The following is a 24,062-nucleotide window of genomic DNA, read 5'->3' as shown; positions in this document are numbered from 1 at the left end:
GGATATGATTGTTGTCAGTTTTTCTAATTTATTTAAATGTCTTTGATAAGTCAAAACTTTTTTTAATTTGATTTTTAGCCAGTATAATTTTGCTAAAATCAACAAAATCATTCCTGCAACTTACCAGCACTCTGATTTGCATGACTCCATAGTATATGTGTCTTTTTACAATACTGCACACACAAATGTGACAAATGAGGTCAAATTTCAAATTCTTTCAAAATAGTTGACAAGCACTTTATTGGGTTCATGACTAACATAGTATCAACAACTATGTCTACTGCAGTTGTACAGGGTCTTGGTAAGACCACACCTGGAGTATTGCGTACAGTTTTGGTCTCCTAATCTGAGGAAAGACATTCTTGCCATAGAGGGAGTACAGAGAAGGTTCACCAGACTGATTCCTGGGATGGCAGGACTTTCATATGAAGAAAGACTGGATAGACTCGGCTTGTACATGCTAGAATTTAGAAGATTGAGGGGGGATCTTATAGAAACGTACAAAATTCTTAAGGGGTTGGACAGGCTAGATGCAGGAAGATTATTCCCGATGTTGGGGAAGTCCAGAACTAGGGGTCACAGTTTAAGGATACGAGGGAAGTCTTTTAGGCCACAGAAGGTATTTGAGGCCAGTTCATTGGCTATATTTAAGAGGGAGTTAGATGTGGCCCTTGTGGCTAAAGGGATCAGGGGGTATGGAGAGAAGGCAGGGATGGAATACTGAGTTGGATGATCAGCCATGATCATATTGAATGGCGGTGCAGGCTCGAAGGGCCGAATGGCCTACTCCTGCACCTATTTTCTATGTTTCTAACAACAAATATAAGAAAAGATAGCATATTGGTGGCAAGTTTCTGAAAATGGCATCAGAATACACAAATACATTTTGTGTAACGGTTGTTGTGTGGTGTTGGCACAGTAAGTACACATATTTCTTATCCCTTTCTATGTTTATGAATACCACATGGAACAATAAAATTGCAAACACCGTTTCCACTTTATTCACCTGATCATTTAGTAGAATACTGATTCCATCTGAGTGGACACCGCAACATTAACTGTTTCTCTCTTCACAGATGCTATTTGAACTGTGCTTCCAACATTTTCTGTTCTTATTTCAGATTTCCAGCATCTGAAGTATTTTGATCTTTCAAGAGTTTGAGGCCTTGAACAATGAAAGGCGGGAGATAATAGGGCAGGAGGTGTTGCACGTCCTGCATTTTTAAAAGTGGTCATCAAATGTGGACTTGGTATTGGTGGAAATAGAAGAGGAAACAGAATGGCGCAGACTTTTTGAGATGCTGAAATGGAATAGACAGGAATGATTGGCCTGGAAGTGGTAATACATTGAAGGTGTCTGAAAATAGCGAGCAAGTTGCAGCTTTCTGGCTAGGAGGCAACAAGATGAGAGCAGAGAATGACACATATACAGTTGAGAGCCCATTGACTATGATGGAGGGAAATAACATTTGAAGAGAAAAGGCGTGATCATAAAGGAATGTTTATTACCACTAATGTGGAATGTGGAGGTGTTAGAACAGATTCAATTGTGAATCTTGGAGAATGGAGCACTAAGCTGGAGGGTAGGAAAAATGTTGGCAAATTAGCTGTGGGAGCCTAGGGGCTTGTAATGGATTCTGGTTGTTAGCTTGCCCCCTAAAGTAGAAAGAGGGAAGTTGAGAAAGGGGACGAGTTGAAGATGAGCTATTTGAAAGTGAGAGGAGAGTGGAAATTTGCAACAAAGATAATGAAAATATACAGAGTTGGAAACAGAACCGGATTGTCATCAAAGTTTGTGAAACCGTAATGCTGACAGTACCTCTTGCTGTCTGCAAGAAACAATCAATGTTACGGCAAGGAATTGTTTTAAATATTTGGCGGGAAAGTGCTGTGCCACTATATTGTATTTAACCACATGCTGTATTTATCTCATAATTATCCCAGCACATAATTTTAGCTTGGGGATCTAGTTCTGTCTTGGAAAACAATTCTCCAAATTGTTGTTAGAAAGGAAGACATTTATGTCGGATAAATAAAGATGGCTAGGTCATGAACTCTGATCTTCTGAAATAGAGATGAAAAATCACTGGTATCAAAACAAATGCAATTAGTTTATTGTCTTTTATACCAGGGTACAATGAATTTCCTTGATTACGTGCAGCTCAGAGTATACAGTATATGATAATAACGATAGATACAATAATAAATACAACTAATGTAGCAGATTGGAGCAAAGTTGTGATGCAGTCTGAAGTGCAATTATGTGTTGGAATATGTGCAGCACTTCTGGGAAGGGAGTGTGAAAGTGGTGATTGATTCAGGAGAATGATAGCTGTGGGGAAGAGGCTGTTCTTAAGTCTGGACATCTGGGTTTTGAGCACTTCTCCTAGAAGGTGGAAGAGAAAAAAGGAACGGACTGTGATAACTGAGGTGAATAAATTCTATTCAGGATGTCCCTGAACCTCTTAGTGGGAATTTTTGTGAAATGTCCAGGGGATGATGTCTAGTTGCTTAATTTGAATTTTTATAGTCTGAATTAACTTGTTTGAAAGGAGACGTGTACAACTATCGAATGAGAAGCAGAAGATATTTTGCTATACAGGTACTAAGATAGTGAATATATTGAAATGTGAATTCGACCTTGTGCAGGCCATACTTCAAATGTATTCAGTGTACCAGACCTTCAGCGCATTAGCAGGACAAGCAATACAAACATTTTAAAATATGCTTTTGATCCCGTGTAATTGAAGAAAAGGTCTTGATGTTTGCGTATTTTCTGCTTTCTCATACAGAGATCAGGCAGCTGCATGTGAGGATCTGAAATACATGCATTCCCTCTGAGTAATGTAAATCTAATGCATATGTGTTTATCCCTTGGTTTCATGAAATCGAAGAAATTAGTGGCATAGATGGAGGCATTCTGCTTATGTCTGTGCCCTAAGAGATAGAGCCAATGTCTCAGCTCTTGGTCTAGACCTTTATCGGTTATAGCATTTCAAATGCAAATGTTTTTTTTCTAAAGGGGACATTTTTGCACTCTTCAGTCAGTGAGTTACAGACCCCTCTTGGGGAAAGCATTTCTCATTTCTTCTCTTGTTCTCTCAATTACCTCAAAAATAAATCTAAGTTCACAGTGCATGATCATATTCTGGCATATCACAACTGATTTAAAAAGCTTCTTATATGCATACATTTATAGTTATCCCATTTAGTATTAAGTTTCAAGTCAGGTCAACACGAGTTTTTAATTTGGCATTTTAATAGAGGTCATTTATTCAGGAACATTATGCTTCCCATTTCCTGGTGACGATCAGGGTCTTCAGAAAAAAAAATACAAACAAAATTAAAATTGGATCAAACGGATTACTGCAAAGATGTACGCTAATCAAGTCAAACATAATAAATGTGTCAATTCTAATTCCGTGACTTATCTTATTGTGTTTGTACAGCTTCTGCATCAATAATCATACTGTAATAATTTGTCATGAAATTTCACACTGATCGAGCGGTCTTGCATTAGTATTATTTAACTGCTCAAAACATTTTCATAATTTTAAAACTGTTATACTTAAAAACCGAGGCTCTTGTAAAGAAAGGCCAGGAAATGTTAATGATGTGCTATGCTGTGAAATTGGTAATGTTAAGCATTTTCTATTTTTATCCAATAGAGCGGGGTTCACATTTGTCACTATCTGTTATTTTTCTATGCATAGAATCTTAGAAAATTATTTTCAGCACTTCAATTATTTCCTTCCAGACTTCCATCAGGATCAGAAATGTACCACATCTGGTTTCTGTGATTTGCTTACCTCCATTTTGAATAATCTGAGTATAGCCCACCTTCTCAACTGATCTAGATTGTTTTGCAAATTTAAATATCCTTCCTCACTGCACACTACACCAATTTTGATGCAATCTGCAAATGTATTAACAATGTTAGTATTGCCATCCAAATATAACAAACGAGAGTGGATTCAGCACTGGTCCCTGTGGCATTCCACTGGTCATAGAGGCCAAAGTGCTTCAATGTGTTAAATCTAGCTGTTCACAGCAAATTCTGAATAGGGATATGACATCTAATGACATCTTGTATGACATTTCACATTTGGCACACAATTTCTGTCAATGAAATAAGAAAATGTACACTGTTTACACTGACAAATGTTCTGTTACAGAATGATGTGCATTTGAGGACATGATAGGATGGCAATACATGCTGAATTACATAATACTGAGATCATGAAACAGAGGGACCTTGGAGTGAATGTCAACTGATTTGTAAATGTAGTAAGATGGGTCGATAAAGGGATATTTTCTTTTAATAGTTAAGATTTCAAAATAAGTCGGGTTACCCTGCAGATAAACATGACACTTGTTGTGGCAGAGATCTTGTCGCCACATTATAGGGAAGATCTGAAAGCAGTGGGAGGCTTCAGAAGCGATTAATATTGTCTGAAAAATGTAGCCAAAGGAATGATTTGATAGGCTGCAATTGCTTTCTTTGGAACAGAGGTGGAAGTCATACAAAGATGGGAAGTCATACAAAAATAAATCATATTCTAGAGACAAAGTACAAAACTTCTACAACACAAACTCTGGTGCATCCTGTCCCACCAACAGTGTAAATCAACTGGAGATGGTAGTACATTCCAGTTAAACCCAGTGCAGATGCATGTGTCCATGCCAGCATTACCATTGCAGCCCTTGTGGCCACAAAGTTCCCACCTTCACAGTAAGGAGTTTCTCCATTGCGTTTTTGCTGTACTCCTGTTGAATGGGAGTGACATAAGGGATTGAGCAGCTTGAAACATTCTTGAGGCTCTGTGGACTATTTATGGCAGCAGAAACGTTCATCATCACACTCTAACCTCAGGGTCTGGCACAGACTTGCTCTCCTGTTCCATTCAAGATAGGGATTAACCATTTCTGCTGGTGAGGGCAATAATTTGGTTGACAAGTGCAGAAGAGTATGTTGGGAGCAGCACGAGGTGTGTCTGAAAATAATTTGTCACATTGGTGTAGGAGCAACAGAGGACTGTATATGTGCTAAACAGTCTGCAATGGGTCGTGCCAAGTCATCCCACAATCACTGGATCTGCAGTCCTGCTACAAGGAACAATGAATGATAATGAATAGCTAAGCTAACGGGAGAACACTTTATTAAAAAAACCAGCAAGGCCCAGCAGGTGAATACTAAAAATAAGGCTGAAGCATTTATAATAATTGTTACAGAAGTCAATCTATAAATAATATAATTCACCCGATCTGATATTGATCTCCCCGCAATTGCTGCCTGACATCGTAAATATTTTCACCTTTACTCTCTGTTCTGTAAGATCCTAAGGTTCTGATGGTATGAGTGTGGAAATTATGTTTTTGAAAATCTAGTGTCTCACTGCTTTTAAAAATGTTATCCACTTTGGACAGATGCAAGGTGAATTATTTTCTGAGTCTTTAGAACCCTCTTATTCATAGCATGATAAAAGCTGAATCTTCCAATGGAACTCTCATATTCAAAGCATGATAAAGCCTGAATATTTTAAGGTGGAGGTAGTAAGTAGATAAGTAAGAGTGAAAGGTTGCATTGGATATAAATGAAGAATGTTTAATTGTCAAAACAGCATTACAGGTCTGTAAACATGGTACTCATAGATAACACAATAAATATTCAACAAAATTATCAGTGCAAAACCAAAGCCCAAAGTCTCTAGCGCAACCAAAATATTTCCTGGTTTGGTGGTATTTGTAGTGTTTAAGAACCTGATGGTTGTTGGGGACAAGCTGTTCCTGGATCTGGGATCCCTGTTTTCAGACACCGTTTTCCCGATGGCAGGAGTGAAATGAGAGCATGGACAGGACAATGAGGCTCTTCAAGATGCTGGGTTCCCATTTTGAGGCAATGTCACTGAAAAATCCCTTTGATGGTGGAATACAAAGTTGAGATTACAATTGGATTGGATCAGTTTTTATGTTAGACACTGCCACCTATATATTCCACTGGTGGAGTAAATGGATATCTAGGTTAATTGATAAGGTGTAGTAAACTGGGATGCTGTGTCCCGATGGTGTCCCATTTGAGAATTATTGGAATTGCACCCATTCAGATATGTGGAGAGTTTTCCATCACAGTCTTAACCATTGCATTGTAGATGATGGAAAGGTTTTCTGGAGTCAGGAGGTGAATCCGAGCTGCATTTATGTGCCGTGTCATTTTTGTGATGATTTCTTTAGGTCCAGTTGAGTTTCAGGCCCATGGTGATTCCCAGAATATTGATGGATGGGTGCATGTTTATCAAGGGCAGGTAAGGTGATTCACTTTTATTGGAGATTGTCCTTACGTGGCACTTGTGCGGTCTACTCGCTGTATTTCAGCACATGCCTGAATGCTGTCTGGGTCATGCTGGATGGAGCCATGGATTGTTTCATTTACTGACGAGCTGGAAATGGAATTGGACAGTGTAATTATCAGTGGACATCTCCACTTCTGAACGTGTGCTGGAAGGAAAGCCATTGATGAAACAGCCCTGAGGAACACTTACGGTGATATCCTGGGGCTGAGAAAATTGAATCCCAATACTTCAATCATCTTCTCTTGTGTGCGATACAATACCAATCATTGAAGCATTTTCTCTTTCTGCCCATCCACTTTAATTTTACCAGGACATCATGCAGTTAGATGGCTACTTTGATATCAAGGATAGTCACTATCCTGATCTCTGGAACTCAGCTCTTTGGTCTTGCTTTTACAAGACTTTGAGATATGAAGCTAAGGAGTCCTGTTAAAACCCATACTGGGCATTGGTGGATAGGTTTATTGTGAGTAAGTGCTGCTGATGTTGCTTTCCATTACTTGGAGCATAGATTGAATTAGTGGTAATTAGCCATGTTGTATTGGCCATGTCAGGCCCTCCTTTTTTTTTTTTATGAATGGAGGGTAGATTCACTTTCATCTGAGTATTTAAATTGATCTTCATCACTTTCCTGAATGGACACTAAACTTTCGGAGATTGTAACCGTTGGTTCCTCACAGCCTAACCAGGGAACAGTACACCTGGTCAAACCAGTGAGAATTTTGTACTTTGAAATGAGTGATCATTCTAAATTCAGGAGAATACAGGCCCAACTCTCATATCACTAACTTTCCGTCCCAGGAATCAATCTAGTAAACCTTCACTGCGTCCCTCATTGCAAGTACAGTGAAAGTCTGATAGTCCACTGTTCGGAAATCCTGATGATTTGGTATCTGGTTCACCAAGTAATGTTTGCAGCTCTCTCTTTGACAAACTAGGGCCCCAGTTCCCACTTCCCCATCACCAGTATCTGATTTGCCACCACATTTATTATCACACTGTGTAACCTCTTCAATGAAAGAATTAATTTAAAAAGTTAAGAGCTATTAATAGAAATAATATTTTGTCCAGAAGCCTCCTAAGTGCAGATTGTGTTAGTGTTTTAGAGTTTATCCTGCAGTGATAGTAGATGTGAACACACTATTCCACATTATAGCCACACAGTGACCACATGGAGTTGGAGTAAGCTGTTTCTACACTGTGCTAAATTCTTGGTGCAATAAAAGGCATTATAATGTTTTCTTTCCTGATTTTTGGCGTACAAGCATTGATTGTGCCGGGACATCCTGCATGCCTCTGAGCAGCAACAGTTCATTAATCTCTCGCCATTAAATTAGTATCCAGCACTCACACCACAGATTGAACTCTGTTTTCCACCTATTGTGTCCTTGCATCTTCACTCAGCCTTTCTCTATCCCCCAAAACCCATATGCTTGTTCTTCAACAGCACACACTGCCACCTAGCTTTATATTTTAAAAGCTCTGATGCAAAATAATTGCATTATTTTTGAACAGCCTTTTTGTTGCTGGTTTTTTCGCTTGAGTTGCCTATTCCTGTCATGGAAATTGAAATGACAGTGGAAACTATTAATGTTTGTTGTTGCATCAAGGAATTCCGAAGTTACTATTAGCAATTTCCTGCTGTTTCACGTGCTGTGCCGTTTTGTTGGCTTCTGCAGTGAATCAAAGTAAATGAATGATCTGACAAATGTGTCAAGGTATTTTCTACTCGCGCTGAAACCATGTTGCATTGATTTATTAGCTGTAAATTTTTAATGACATTTTAGGCTTGCATTACTTGTAAGGTTCATAAAAGATTGATTTGTTGATTATAATTTTGGTAAGTTCTATTTTCATTGCTTAAAGTGTGATAGTTAAGTTTCTATTTTCTAACATGAAATGTGCAGGCCATTTAATCCTGAATTCATGTTTCCATTTCTTAAGATCAGGAATGATCCTGTTTCCAGTCCAATGCGATCACCATTTAACCTGATTCCATTAAGGTCCAAAAATCTATTGATCCTTTCTTGAATGACTCAACTATAGCAGTCATGTGGTGGGGATCTACAAATAATTTAAATTAATAGCTTAAAATAAATGTCTTGCCTCTTTCCTCAGAGGTTGATCCCTTATCTATACGCAAGACTGTTCTAAGTCTTGATTGTCTTTCCAGATTTTACTGCCAGCAATCTACACTGCAAATCTAACATTGTTTTAAACTTTGGGTGGTGGTCAAATTTAGTTAATCTTTCCTTATTGGGCTGCCTCTCATCCTTGGCATTAACCGAGAGAATCAATGTTGTAGTGATTCCAAGGCAAGTGTAGCATATCTTCCTTTAGGGACAGAACAAGACTCTGCACAATACTCCAAATAAGGTTTCATGAAATCCTTTGGATTTCCAGTAAAGCTCAACATACCACCTGCCCGTATATTTGTTTACTGTTCTTGTATCTTTATTTTCCATGTAGTAGTATTACAGAAAATGTATTGCTAAGGCAGATTTGAACCCATTTTATTTGATGGTCATGAAAGTATGACCCAGTCTTGCTCCACCTTCCAGCAACAGCTCTGGAGCTTTACAGTTCACTATTCTTCAGATACCTGTGAAATGTGAATAGGGTGTCTGCCTCTGCTTCCTTTTGAGGCCACGAGATCTGACTCCTACTTCCATCCGGATGTTTTCATTCTCATCTGTCTAATTGTCCTATTAGTTGGTTTAAAAGTCAACAATCCCTGGTTTTTGATCCCTATGTTGAGGGGAAATAAGTCATTTTTATTTATTTTTTACTATTGTTTTCATTAATTATTATTATATTCCTGCTCTTCCTGCAATCAGTCTGACAAAGTTCTCGCCCAAAACATCGCCTATTCATTTTCTGCAAAGATGTCGTTGCATTAGTCTAGCACTTTGTATAAATCAGCAGCTGCAGTTCCTTGTTATAACTTTTTTATAAACTCCGTCTTTACTCTCATAATTTTACTTCAATTTACATCAATTAACTTTTATTCAACTTCTCTGTTCCAGGGAAAACAACCCCAGTCTATGCATTGGTACCATTTTTCAAATTCTGGCTAACCCTGCTCAGATATTCTATGCCTCATCTATCAAAGATAAATATCTTGCATGATATACAACCAATTGATTAAGCTGGTTTTTTTAAAAATCTTTGCCTGGCTGAATGGATGTACATTTTAATGTCTTTATGTTGCTTCAGACCTCTCATTCCATTGTTCCCTTCTTTCATCTCCCAGATGCATTACTTCTCACAAGACTGATTTCCATTTGCCACGATTTTATCCAGTCGACCAGTTACCTTCTATCTTGCCTATAATACAAGACTTTCTTCATCACTGTCAATCACACTGCCAATTTTTGTATCATCTGAATTTTTAAATTGTGCTCCCTACATTTAAATCTAAATCACACATCATATCAGTCAAAGAAAGGTTGTATCTGACCATGCGGATTGCGATTTTTGAGTAATATCCTCAAGTTGTGATGTTTGCCCTGCAACAACTACAAATATTGTACAAAGCATAATTCCAACAAATGGGGGTAATTTCCCCTTCATTCTCTTTGAGCAGTTATATCAGAGCTTTCTGATCCGCACAGTTAAATGCTACCTTGATATCAAAGGTGTTCACTTTTGGCATGCTTCTGAAATTTAGTTTTCTTTTCCTAAATGTGGACTAAGGCTGTACTGAGGTACAGGAATGAATGGATCTGACAAAACCCAAACTGGAGTTTAAGGCTAAAACAAGTTAATGGTGCATAAAGCAGTTTGATATAACTGCCGGTCATACCTTCCAATGTTTTGTTCAGGATTGAAGGGCGGCGAAGTGATAGTGTTGCCGCCTTACGGAGCCAGACAAACAGGTTTGATCCTGTCTACTTTTCTATCTTATGGAGTTTGTACGTTCTTCCTGTGGCAGCGTGGAATTTCTCCAGGGCTCCATTTCTTCCCACATTTCAAAGAAGTGCAGATTTATAGGTTAATTGGCTTCTGTAAATTGTCCCTAATATGTAGGATAGAATAGTATACCGGTGATCGTTGGTCGGCGTGAATTCGGTGGGCCGAAGGGCCTGTTTCCATGCTGCATTTCAAAAATAAGCTATGGGACAATAATTGACTGGATTGGGTTTTGTTTTGTCCTGTTAGCCTGTTTTTAATCTTGTTGGGGAGAAGTTGAAGTAGTACCTAAGTTCTGGAGCAGAAGACTTCAATGTTGCAAAACATTTGAACAAGACATTAAGGGCTGAAAGAACTCAGAACAGGCAGCATCTGGGGAGTGAATGGGCAGACCTTTATTTCCAAAAATAAACTTCATTCAGAATAAAAAATGCATACTAAATAATAACTGTGCAAAAACTCTTCCGACATTCTCAGCAGCTGTACATAAATTCATTAGCGTTGTATTTGGTAGTGTTCAAAGAATATTGTACCAGGCACCCTTGCCACTTGTGGCCCCTTGGGGTGATATCCCCTCCCTCGTTTGAGGGGCATCTCCACCAGACACTGCCCCCAATGTACAGCAGAGGAAGTACTCTAGACTGTGGTCTTCCCCGGGAATGAGCAGGCGACGTTTCGGATCGGTTCCCTTCTTTAGACTGATTGCAGTAGTGGGGAGAAAGCTGCAAAAGAGGTGGGACCCGATAAAGTGTGATAAGTTACAGATGGAAATGGGTGAGGGGGGGTGCTGGTAATTGGCAGATGGGTGAAGTGGCAAGAGGTGAAAAGGAGATGAAAGGGTATCAGATAAGTAGACAGGAAAGGTAAAATGTTGTCTGTTTCCATAAAAATTGCGAAAACCAGTGTTTTATGCTGATATGTCATATCGATTGAATCAAATTTACTGAAGCTTCTACGATGATTGGGAGCTCAAATGAGAAGTTGAGATGGGGCATTTCTGGCTGAAGATGTATGCAATATCTCAACCATGTCTTCAGCATTTAAGAACTGCACCCCACTGCAGTTGAGGTGGAAATTTATTTTGCTCCTTCTCGTGAAGCTTTTTGTCTGCCACCATACACAATTAAATGTGATAACAATACAGTACTTTAATTTGAAGCATTGGCTTTAGGATTGCTCAGCTGTGTTTTTTTGCAAGCTGCAGCTTTGCCAGATTGGCACTTCATTTTTAGGGATGCCCTATGCAACAATTAACACGCTTTCAGTGCTGGAGGTAAGCCAATTTCCTTTATTTCCTATGATTTTATTTCCCAAAATCTAGATTAGATTTATCAACCAAATAACTGTTGACAAAGTCTGCTTACATTTTTTCTATCTGCTAAATGACGGATTCCAGCATTTTGCCAACAACAAGATGAAGATGAAAGGGCCTGTCCCACCCGGCGACTGCCGGCATCATTGACTGACGTATCAGGTCACCAAAAAATTTGCGGTATGACGCGGCGTGATGACGTATGACACGCAGTGTTTTTTCAAGTGTTGCAACATTTTTTTGGTCGCTGCTGGATTTTGAAATGTTCAAAATCTTTTGGCGACACTGATAACGCTGGCAGTCGCCGAAAAAATCTCCAAGTGAAACAGCCCCTTAATGGATTTATATTGACCTTTTTTTTCCCTATCTATCCTTGCTGGCTGATTGACACTATCCTTGCTATTTTCTAATCTGGTATTGCTCAAGAATCTTGGGAATGTTAAAAGACCTTTACTGATGGTCTGCAGCAATAATGGGCCACTGTTCATTAAATAAAAAGATTTGCCTGATTTTGATTACTTTTTTCTTGGTTTTACTTTAATGATATCAATGATTTTCAGGTTCCTCTGTCATTTGATGTTTACACGTCACAGAAAAATGTAGTCAATGTTTTTGTTCAAGAAGGAACTGCAGATGCTGAAAAATCGAAGGTAGATAAAATTGCTGGAGAAAGTCAGCGGGTGCAGCAGCATCTATGGAGCAAAGGAAATAGGCATCTTTTGCGGCCCGAAAAGCTTAGTGTCTGAAGAAGGGTTTCGGCCCGAAACATTGCCTCTTTCCTTCGCTCCATAGATGCTGCTGCACCCACTGAGTTTCTAGTCAATGTTTTTATCAGCTTCCCCATTCAAATCTCTCATGACTTTGTCTCAATGGTGCTTATGCTTAGTTTTTTTTTTGAAGACTCTTAAAATCCTTTTCGTGTTGCTCTCTTATAAATTATCTTCTCTCTCTATCAGTTTTCCACTCATTCATTTCTGCTTCCGAAAGGTTTTCAGATTATCAATCTTTGTTAGCAAACAATGCGTCGCTTTTCTCAACAAAATTTTATATTTTAATAGAGAATTTTGGATTATTTCTTGACAGGTTTGAAATATTTCTTGAAATGTTTGTCATTGGCCATTGCTAATTATTTTACTCTGTTTTTGAAATCCATCATATCTAATGCACAAACTCATAGCTGCGTAATTATCTATTTATCAATAATCCCGTTTCCCATTAATCCAACCTTAATTTTATGCGCTCTATAATATTTCAGTTTTCATCATTGGCATTACTTGTGCCGTATCCTTGCTGGTTTGCTGTCTGTGTGATTTCATTGCCTTTGCTGACCAGTCAACATAATGACATTGGTTGCCTGAAATTCTATTGAATTAACATGTACTAATAATCAATAACCACAAAGGAGAGATTCATGTAATTGAGAATGCTGGCACTTTGAGTATCTTTGTTGAAGGTTAGCAATGAATGCTGTTACTAGGCTGTTGTCTACTGAATCATTTCCACCATTTAAATGCTTTTGTGACTTCATTTCTCAAAAGCCTAAATTGAATGAATAATGATGCTCGAGTCATTATGATTGATTTCAGCACCTGAATTGGCACTTGAAATAACTGTTTTTGAGCACGACAATCAAGTAATGCATTTGCGTGGGAGTGTTGTAATCACCTCTTTTGCAGTGGTTGAAAAGTACTCTTTAAAAGCACATGGAAAGAAAGAATTGTGCTCTGTACTTGTATGCAATTTAAATAATGGAGAAGAGAAATATTGCGATGCATTCAAATTTGAAACCTCCTGCCCCTATCGCTTAATAAAAACAAAGTTTATCCTGCTGTTTATTTTCAGGCAAAGGTGCATCTCCCAAAAAGTAATGAGATGACCATACCAAAAAATTACAATGGTGAGGCCAAATGTAAATTGGAAGTACAACATCTCATATTCCGTTTAGGTAGTTTACAAACTAGTGCTATGCAGAATTTCAGATTACCCACAACCCAGTGTTCTCCCCACTTGATCACCTAGGTTTTTTCCCCCTTCGTTATCTTTCCCTTTCCATCCCTTCTCTCACTCTCCTCCCCCCCCCCCCCCCCCTTCCCCCCTCCACCTGGTTCCTCCTGTCATTAAACCCTCATCCCTACTCCCCTCATTCATGTGGTTCCAGCTTTCAGCCCCACACCTCTCATGTGCTGCTAAATTCAGGCAATCTATCCTCTTCCCTTGGCGACACTGATAACGCTGGCAGTCGCCGAAAAAATCTCCAAGTGAGACAGCCCCTTAATGGATTTATATTGACCTTTTTTTTCCCTATCTATCCTTGCTGGCTGATTGACACTATCCTTGCTGTTTTCTAATCTGGTATTGCTCAAGAATCTTCGGAATGTTAAAAGACCTTTACTGATGGTCTGCAGCAATAATGGTCCACTGTTCATTAAATAAAAAGATTTGCCTGATTTTGATTACTTTTTTCTTGGTTTTACTTTAATGATATCAATGATTTTCAGGTTCCTCTGTCATTTGATGTTTACACGTCACAGACCCTACCTCTGTTCTGATGCATTGAAACATTGTCATATACCTTTTACCCTTGGAGCATTCTGATTTTTTTGTACTGCCCTGGCCTTCCCCAAGGCGCCCCACCCATAGCCTCACTCTCTATCCTCCCCGTTTTCCTTTATTCTTTCTGCCCCACTGCCATAATCTTACTTCATCCAGCTTTCCCACCCCTCCCCTCCAGCTTTTTCTCATTGTGCCTTCCTTTACATTTTTAACAGAAGAACAAAAACAGGAAGAATGCTAAGAGCGGACATGGAAATTGTGCAAGAATGCAACATTTGGACAAGTTTCAACAGAGTTTGATGTAATTAAAACTGATGGATCTTTAGCTGAAGGTTTTAGTTAATAGATTTTGGCAACATAAATGAAAACTAATTAACCCTTGAACTAAACGACCAAAAGAAATCAACCACGAATTAGGGGGAAAGGTGCATAAAGGATGAGATTGATTGGGGCAATTGTATGCCCAGACCAGTGAAACTATTTACTGTGAATAGATCAGGGTTGATGACCACCAGATTACAGTCAGACCTAAATTGCGAGATATGGTATTACTCGATTTCATATCCTTTCCTTCCCACTCTACTGTGCCTCTTCTTATCACATTTGATGGAAGAATCATTAGGAACAAACCAGTCAATTTAAGTAGAACAAAGCGTCAGTTCACAGTGTAATTAAAGTTAAAATAATTTCATGGCATGGGTGGCGCCAGCAATGGCTGCCTCGCCAACAGTCTGACTCTCCCTTCTTTTGTGGTTTGTTTGTATATGTTAAATGTTTTTAGTGTTCTTTAGCTTGTTTTATGTGGGGGGGGGGGGAGTTTTGGGAAACTTTTGAATCTCTTACCTTGACGAAGCTGCCATTTTTTTCCTTTTTTTCTTTTTTTTCCTTTTTTTTCTCCATATCATATCTCCGTCCACACTGCGGCGTAACATCGAGGAGTTGGCGGCCTTTACTGAAGACCGACTTTGAGAGCTCCACCGCGGGAGTCTGCGGGACTTTAACATCGCAGAACTCGCAGTCTCTGGTTAGAGACCGACTTCGGGAACTCCAAACCGTGGGAGCTTCGATTGCCCCGACGAGGGAGCTTCGATCGCTCTGGTGCGGAAGCTTCGACCGCCGGACGTGGGAGCTTCGATTGCCCCGACAGCAGAAGAATAAAAGAGGAAGAAGTTTGGGCTTTATTGCCTTCCATCATAGTGAGGAACATGGGGAATCCGCTGTGGTGGATATTTATGTTAAATTTATGTAGTTGTGTGTCTTGTTGCTTGTTTTTAGTATGGCTGTATGGTTTCACTGTTCCTTAATTGGTATACTGACCATGAAACCTTGATGTTTCTGCTTTTTACCTCCCCACTTCTCTTTAGTATTTTTGCTTCACTGTTCTCTTGGTGACTTATTTTCTTCTGACTTCCTGTTGTGAAATCCTAATAGCACTGCAGTTTTTATTCTTACATGTTGCTGATGGCGATTGCTGTCGAGCCTATAGATGGCACAACATTTTGAAATGAAAACGTGTTGGTCTTGAGCTACGTATCTTAAGCAGTCTGTCTTGATTGAGGACATTTAGTTCCATTCCAGTTTTGTGGGTTCTGAGGTTGCTTATGAGGAAATATAGGAAGTACAGACATCCACTGATTGAGATGGAGGAGGCTGATGGAGTTGGGAGGCAGGGTGTTGGGCTGGAGGATAGCTTGTCTGTTCCTCTCACCATTTGCACGAGTTCTTTCTGCTTCTGACACAGAACCTCAAAAGTTTCATGGCCATCTTTGAGTGGTTGTCGGCCAGAGGCCCTCTGAAAATGGTGCGCTTTTTCAGTGGATCTTTGTGCACATCATTGAATCTTTTTTAGTCTTATCTGGTAATATCTTTCCATGACAGAGTTTGGAATTGTTCACAAATACTGGAATAAAACTTCACTCCTGAACAACCATACTAAATATACAGCTATTTATGCTAATGGTTCAACGATACATTGTCTTAAATGTTAATTGATCAAACCATGCTTTAGTAGCACAGAAAATGGCTACTTTGCCTACCATGGCTGTGCCAGCTGTTTGGAAAGTTCATTCAATTTAGCAACATTCCTAGACTTTATTCCATAATTCTGCAAATTAGTTCTCCTTCATTTGTCCACTAACTTTCATACGTTTTCTAGCATCTGATCATGCCATTCTTTCATGTAGTGTGTGCTAGACTGTGGTCATGTTCAGTGAAGAAGTTTATCTTCATTAGTTGTTTATTTTGTTGGCCCACGATATCTATTCTCTTACCTCTGATTAGCAACTGACTTGCCCGATGAACTGGTTTATTCCTACTTTGCTCTCTCAAGATGTGTTGATTTGGAATGTGGGATATTTTGGGTCTGAGGATTGTGGAACATGTAGAGGCAAAAGGGCCAATGTGATTGCATTCGAAGGAACTCAGTGAAGAGGAGCGCACGCGGACAGTGGAAGGAATAAAATGCAGTTTCCATAAGAGCACAACACTATTAGATAGGAAGGTAAAACTGGTTTGTAGCATACTTGTCTTTACTGGTCTGCGCCATTGAGTATAAAGGTTGCAGCTGTGCAAAACTTTGCTTCAGCCACATTAAAATGATTATTGTAAAAATATTTTTTCCTCACTGCTCGTTCATTGAAATAGGAACAGATTTTATTAAAATTAGTCTTAACTGGATAACTTCAGGTTCCATAGTGGGAGTTTAATCAGTGCTATTTTTGTTGACAGTATATGTGCACTTGCAGTCAAAGTCAAACTAAATTTTCAAAATGTTAATATAGTGAAAAGAAAAAATAAATTATTAATTAAATTAGGCAGTTAGTGTCTTAAAACTGCTTAAGCAACTTATTGGACGACAAACTACCATAGACAGACACAGCAAAGATGTATATCCATACAGTCACTTTATGTCTACTAAAAAAGCACTGGGTTTATAATTGGTGGTGATATTTTTTATACGGAAAGGCAAAGGTTGAGCTTATATAGGCAGCTTCAGGAACAATTTCATTGGAGGAATTACAATTTGGTATCAGTATTGGGCGCTTTGTGATGCACAATGAGTGACCATTGTGGTTTTTCGAAAGGAAATTGCACAAGACCATGAGTAAAAACTGAAATATAACTTGTACAGTTCTAATGTGGTTACATTGCGGCATGAATGGCTGTTACTAAGTACTGAAACAGTATGCTGAAGACACTGTTCGGCATTAAATCCAGGTTACAAGAAGTAAGTCTTTATTCTTGATTTTGTTAAGAATTTGGGCTTCTATTTGGAGTGGTTATTTCCGTTGCCGTTGTAGGTTTTGTTTTGTTGCTTCGTGGAAGACTTTTCTCATCTGGGATAGAAGTTTGCTGTTTGCTGGAAGTGACTTTACATAGTTTCATTTCACTATTCTATGAATGGAGTTACGAGAAGCTGGAAAAAGTAGGTGGTCTTAATAACTAACGTCTTTTTAGTTGATGCATCCTGTCCGGTCCAAATCATCCACCAGTCACATACAGGCACTTTTAAAATGTTTTTTGTAGTCTTCCTGAATGATAAAAGCCTTGCCCAGAGTTAGCCCAAACTTGTATATATCCAAATGCTAAGCTTCATCTCCAGCTTGTATCATAAGCTGAACTGTGCTGGGAAGTAGGTAAGGTAACTAGTTATAGTCCTTTTTCCAGGGTAGAGTGTCCAGAACTAACGGGCGTAGGTTTATGTTAGGAGGGGAAGGCTTTAGATGGAGCCTGAGGGCTAACTTTTTATACACATAATGGTGCGGGTATTGTGCACGCATAGAATGAACTGGTAGAGGAAGTGGTAGAGGCAAGTGTAATTATGGATCTTCAAAGACACCCCCGAGGGACCTATTTTCATGCTGTATAGTAGCTCCATGGCTCTCTTAGTTGGGGTTGCAGTTACCTTTGGTAGTCCTGGATGGATTTAGGTGGATTAGTGACACCTGTAATATTCTGATTATCATGTTGAGATGATCTGCAAGCAAAGGGAGAAGCATGTGGAGTTGTCGGGGAACAATACAGCAAAACCATCATAACCAAGATGGGCCTTAATAATAGGCAGATGCAGTTAATTTGAGAATCTGCCCAAACATCTTGTGCTCATTCATGTAGAATTGCCTTGTAGTGCAAGTAATGGACAGCAATTGATGTCCATGCTTCCATAGGGCACCACAAATTCTGCTTCCAACAAAAGTGATTGTGGATTAAAAATACCTGACAACCTGCTTTAGCTGTAATTGCCTCCATAATTTACAGATTACATCAAAGCACATTCTGTGTTAGAGCTTCATTCCTAAAGATCAAAACAATTGATATAAAAGGACACAAAATTTTGGAGTAAATCAGCGGGTCGGGCAGCAACTCTAGAGGTAATGTTTCAGGTTGGGATCCTTCTTCAAACCTGAACCAGAACATCACATATCCATGTTCTCCAGATATGCTGTGTGACCTGGTAAATTACTCCAGCACCTTGTGTCTTTTTGTGTAAACCAGCAGTTCCATGTTTCCACATCTCAATTTATACGGTAGCTGGTCAGCATTTATTTTACAAGAAAAAGGAGATAATGCTTCCAATGGTTCCCTTAATTTTGTGGCATGCTGTTTGATAATTATCATGTTATGCTCCATGTGCTTGAAGTAACATTTGCATAGTTTGGTGCATCAAGCAAGATTCTGTTACTGTCCATGAGGAAAGGGAGAAGCGGGTGGAATTGACAAAACAATACAGCTGAACTATCATTACTCCAAGATGGGTGTCAACAAAAAATATGCCTTGCAAATATGTTGTCTTCCATTTCCAACAAAACAAGAGGCAGCTATTTGACCCATTGGATCATTGCTGCCTTCCAGGAGAGCTATCCCTTTCGTCCCGTTCTCAATTTCATTATTATCCTATACCCTTGTGTCCTGGTCTCTCTGACCTATGCCCATCGACTCCTTTGATTTTTATTTTGCTTTTAGCCTATTCAAAAGGGTGATTTAGAGTAGCCAATTAATCTAAATACCATGTGTTTTATTTTGCAATCTCTAATCTAGGAAAAGTCAGAAATCACATGGATAGAAAAGGACTTTGCCTCTTTAAGTTGCAAGGTAAGATGAAGACACATGTCATACACATACTTCCAATGTTACCAAAATGCATTGCCTTGCTTGACAGATTGTGCATTGATTATTCTGAATAGAACATTATGGCATAGACTTATTTTCTTAATGTCCCTATGTCTGGTCCTAATTTTTATTCACCTTTAAAATTTTATTTGGTATATATCATAGTGTAATATTTTTGTCCTAATGAACAATACCATGGGATGTATTTAGAACACTTTTCTCTAAATCTGCATGGTTCGTTTTGTAATTTGGCTGCTTTTGAAGGCAATGCTGTTCACAACTGGATCTCTATGATCAACACACCAAGGGTATGTCTAAAAATGAAAGCTGACGTGGCAAGATTTATTTGCAAGACAGATCATGTGAAAGGTCTTAATTCAGGAGAATAGATCTTGATTTTTCATGAACTTCATCTGCACACTTCTCCCGCATACTATTATCTTATTGGAATGTTAGTTAAGTTTTGACATCCAAAATCACCCTGAATGTTGTTGTTTGCTGTTAATTTTAACCAACGAGAATTGGTTTCTGTCATTTTAGCCTGATTAATGTAATGATATAGCTTATAATTACAATTTGTTTGATATTCTTTAGTTTCATGGGGTAGAATTATTTGCTAAACATTTCTGTGATCAGCTAGAGAAGTACATTGCTTGCACTGCATCTCATGAATTTGTAAAATACAGGAAAGGTCTTGCAACAGGTAGAATTACCAGAAAGGAGTTGACTAGTACTCACTTCCACTTATGTTGACTTGACATTGTCAAAAAAGGAACCAAGACAAAAGGCTGACTAATGGTTGGAGAAGTGAAATGAATTGAAAGGAGTAAAATGGCTGAATTTAAATTGGACAATTTGGAGAAGGTAGACTTTCCTAGAAGCAATTATGTATTATTGAAGGCAAGTGGAAAGATTAACAGGTGTTTCTCTATGAAAGTTGATGATCACATAAAATAGAGGCATGCATTTTTCACTAACAATCTTTCCACGTATTGACTGGCACTGACCTTGTGCTCACGGATTAGAATTTAAGTGTGTCCACAAAGGTTTTCTGATGCAATATGTAGATGGATCTACAAGAGAGAGGGCTGTATATGACCTCTCTTAGGAAATGAGGCTGGACAAGTGGTTAGTATGTCAGTGGGGAAGCACTTTTGGAATGTTTGTTTTTGAGGTAGTCATTGAAAAAGATAGGACTGGTCCTTGAGTTAAAGTTCTAAATTGGAGTAAGTTTAGTTTCGATGGCATCAGACAAGAACTCTCAAAAGTTGATTAAGAGTGGCTGTTTGCAGGTAAAGCAACATCTGGCAAGCGGGAGGTTTTTAAAAGTGAGATGGGAGGAGTTCAAGGCCAGCATGTTCTTGTCAGAATGAAGGACAAGAATTATAAGGTTAGGGAACCTCCGAAGAAGGATATTGTGGATCTTTCAGGAAAAAGGAGAAGGCATATGTCTGGTATAGGCAGCCGGGATCAAATGAGTCTTTTGAGGAGCATTGGGGATGTAGGAGTACACATAAGAAGAAAATTGAGATCTCTGGCAACCAAGATAAAGGAGAATCCTGAAAGATTCTTTAACTATGTTGAGACTCAACATGGTAGCTTGGGAGAGAACGTCCTTACGGAACAGAAATATTTATGTGTGGAACCACAAAAAATGGGTGAAGACTTAAATTATTATTTCTAGTTTGTATTTACCATGAATAAGATCATGGAAGTTAGTGAGTTCAGGAAGGGACTGGTGACATCCTGAAACATTAATATTATGAAAGAAAAGGCGCTGGTGGTCATGAAATGTAAAAGGTTGGATGAATTCCCTCACGTTGACCAGGTATATCCTAGAATATTGTGAGAAGTAAGGGAAGTTTGCAGCATCCCTGGCAGAGATTATTCCATCTTCATTAACTGCTATTGAGGTTTCCTGAAGACTGTAGGATACCTAATGAAGGGAAGCCAGGAAACCACAGGCTGGTGAGGTTTACATCAGCGGTAGAAAAGAGATTATGAAAAACGGGGTTTATTTGCATTTGGAAAGGCATGGACTGGTTTGGGATTGGTGCATGGAAATCATGTATCTCACATCTGAGCCTTTTGAAGAGGTGACTAAGTGGATTGATGAGACAGAGTGATAGACATCTATAAGGACTTCATCAAGACCTTTGACAAGATCTTGTGGAGGCCTCTGACCAGTTGACCACAGGGGTTAATACTACATCTTTTGTATCTCATTTAAATATTTATGAGTTGGATGAGCTTTAAGGTGGCATGGTTAGTAGGTACACAGAAGACACCAAAACCGATGGTAGAGTGCACAGTGAAGGTGGTTGTCATAAGGTTACTGTAGGATCTAGATCAAATGGGAAGTGGTCAGGGGATTGCAACTGGAATTTAAACCAGGATGTATTGGAGAACAGAGAGACCTTGGGGTACAAGTACATACAGTGCCCTCCATAACATTTGGGACAAAGACCCATTTATTTACAGCTGTTTATACATAATGGCATGTCTGTCTCCCCCCCCCCCCCCTCCCCTCCATCTCAGGGCACCATAATGTTTAGAACATATGGCTTCACAGGTGTTTGTAATTGCTCAGGTGTGTTTAATTGCCTCCTTAATGCAGGTATAAGAGAGCTCTCAGCACCTCGTCTTTCCTCCAGTCTTTCTCTCACCTTTGGAAACTTTTATTGCTGTATATCCACATAGGACCAAAGTTGTGCCAATGAAAGTCAAAGACGCCATTATGAGACTGAGAAACAAGAATACAAATGTTAGAGACATCAGCCAAACCTTAGGCTTCCCAAAATCAACTGTTTGGAACATCATTAAGAAGAAAGAGAGCACTGGTGAGCTTACTAATTGCAAAGGGACTGGCAGGCCAAGGAAGTCATCCACAGCTGATGACAGAAAAATTCTATCTATAATAAAAGAAAACCCCAAAACACCTTTCTGACAGATCAGAAACACTCTACAGGAATCGGGTGTGGATTTGTCAATGACGACTGTCTGCAGAAGACTTCATGAACAGAAATACAGAGGCCATACGGCAAGATGCAAACCACTGGTTAGCCACTTAAATAGGATGGCCGGGTTACAATTTGCCAAGATGTACTTAAAGAGCAATCACATTTCTGGAAAAAGGTCTTGTGGACAGATGAGACGAAGCTTAACTTATATCAATCAGAGTGATGGCAAGAGCAAAGTGTAGAGGAGAGCAGGAAATGCCCAAGATCTAAAGCGTACCACCTCATCTGTGAAACACGGTGGTGGGGGTGTTACGGCGTGTGCATGTATGGCTGCTGAAGGTACTGGCTCATTGATGATCCAACTGCTGATGGTAGTAACATAATGAATTCTGAAGTGTTTAGGCACATCTTATCTGCTCAGGTTCAAACAAATGCCTCAAAACTCATTGAATGGGCAGTTCATTCTGCAACAAGATAATGATCCCAAACATACTGCTAAAGCAACAATGGAGTTTTCCAATGCTAAAAAAGTGTAAATTCTTGAGTGGCCAAGTCAATCACCCGATCTGAACCCAATTGAGCATGCCTTTTATATGCTGAAGAGAAAACTGAAGGGGACTAGCCCCCAAAACGAGCATAAGCTAAAGATGGCTGCAATACAGGCCTGACAGAGCATCACCAGAGAATACACCCGGCAACTGGTAATGTGCACGATACCAGTGTCATGGACAATGTGCACTTTAACCACATGTGATTTATTTTTCAATTGCAAATCTCAAATTGTGGAGTAACTAAATAAATGGTGGGTCTTTGTCTCAAACATTATGGAGGGTTCTGTAGCATCTTGAGAGTGGTAATACTGGTAGACAACTTGATGAAGAAGGTGTATGGTATGCTTGCCTGCATCATCTGAAAGCAGTGTGTACAAAAGAAAGTTTATCTTGTTACAGTTGTACAAAATGTTGGTTAGGCCGCACATGGGGTATTGTGTGCAATGCTGACAGTCACATTACAGGAATAATATGATTAATCTCGGAGGGGACCAAAATTGTCCCACAAGCATATTTCCTGGATTGGACTTCTTGAAATACAAGGATAGAATCTGCTTCTCGTGTCTAAAGTTAGAGGGTTTATGTTTGAGATGAGAGGAAGGAGATTTACAGGGGGCCCGAGGAGTACATATTTCAGTGTTTGGTATCTGGAATGAGCTGCCTGAAGTGGTGATGGAGGCAAAACACCAATATTTAGGAGTCATCTGGACAGTTACATGAGTCACCAGAGCACAGAGGTATAAGTGATTAATGCAGGCAAGTGGGATTAGTATGAATCGGCAAGATGATCGGCATTGATAGGGTGAGCGGAAGGGCCTGTTTCTGTGCTCTATAACTCTGACTGTCTGACTTTATGACAGCTTCAATCTTTTTTCTAAATTATTTTCATTCTGTAGCAAATACTACGTTTAAAAAAAAAACAAAAAACTTAAAGGGCCTGTCCCACTTGGGCCGTCATTTACGCGACAGGCCGGTAGTGACTGACGCGTGACGGTCGCGTGCATCATCATGCATTCGCACAGCCTCCTGGAACGTGTGACGTCATTTGAAGATAGACGTGGGACCGGCAGCATCTCTGGAGAGAAGGAATGGATGATGTTTCGGAAAGAGACTCTTCTTCAGTCTGAAGAAGGGTCTCAACCCGAAACGTTACCCATTGCTTCTCTCCAGTGATGCTGCCGGTCCCGCTGAGTTACTTCAGCATTTTGTGTCTATCTCCAATCGTCTTGACTCCGCTCTGGGAGTAGGAGTGGGGGCGGATCCAGATCCGCAATGGCCGTGAGCCCCAGGCCAAGCTCGGCGATCGTTTGCCTGC

General features: G+C 39.4%; 1 protein-coding gene across 3 annotated transcripts in view; it reads left to right on the top strand.

Moving 5' to 3' along the window:
* rps6ka1 (ribosomal protein S6 kinase A1) overlaps positions 1-24,062 on the top strand; it is a 97,384-nt gene that overhangs the window by 29,914 nt on the left and 43,408 nt on the right. The window contains exons 1-2 of one of the 3 annotated variants that reach the window (XM_033045077.1): positions 17,297-17,353; positions 19,165-19,218. The exons of 1 other annotated variant lie outside the window; for it this stretch is intronic. In XM_033045077.1, coding sequence (XP_032900968.1) covers positions 17,312-17,353; positions 19,165-19,218 — 96 coding nt within the window. In that variant the 5' untranslated portion in view covers positions 17,297-17,311. Of the gene's footprint in view, positions 1-17,296; positions 17,354-19,164; positions 19,219-24,062 lie in introns of those variants that run through there. One more of the 3 variants, XM_033045074.1, reaches the window with a different exon arrangement.

The sequence above is a fragment of the Amblyraja radiata genome, chromosome 27 (genome assembly GCF_010909765.2).
Source record: "Amblyraja radiata isolate CabotCenter1 chromosome 27, sAmbRad1.1.pri, whole genome shotgun sequence".
In the NCBI taxonomy this organism is placed as follows: domain Eukaryota; kingdom Metazoa; phylum Chordata; class Chondrichthyes; order Rajiformes; family Rajidae; genus Amblyraja; species Amblyraja radiata.
This window is presented reverse-complemented; position numbering and strand designations above follow the sequence as displayed.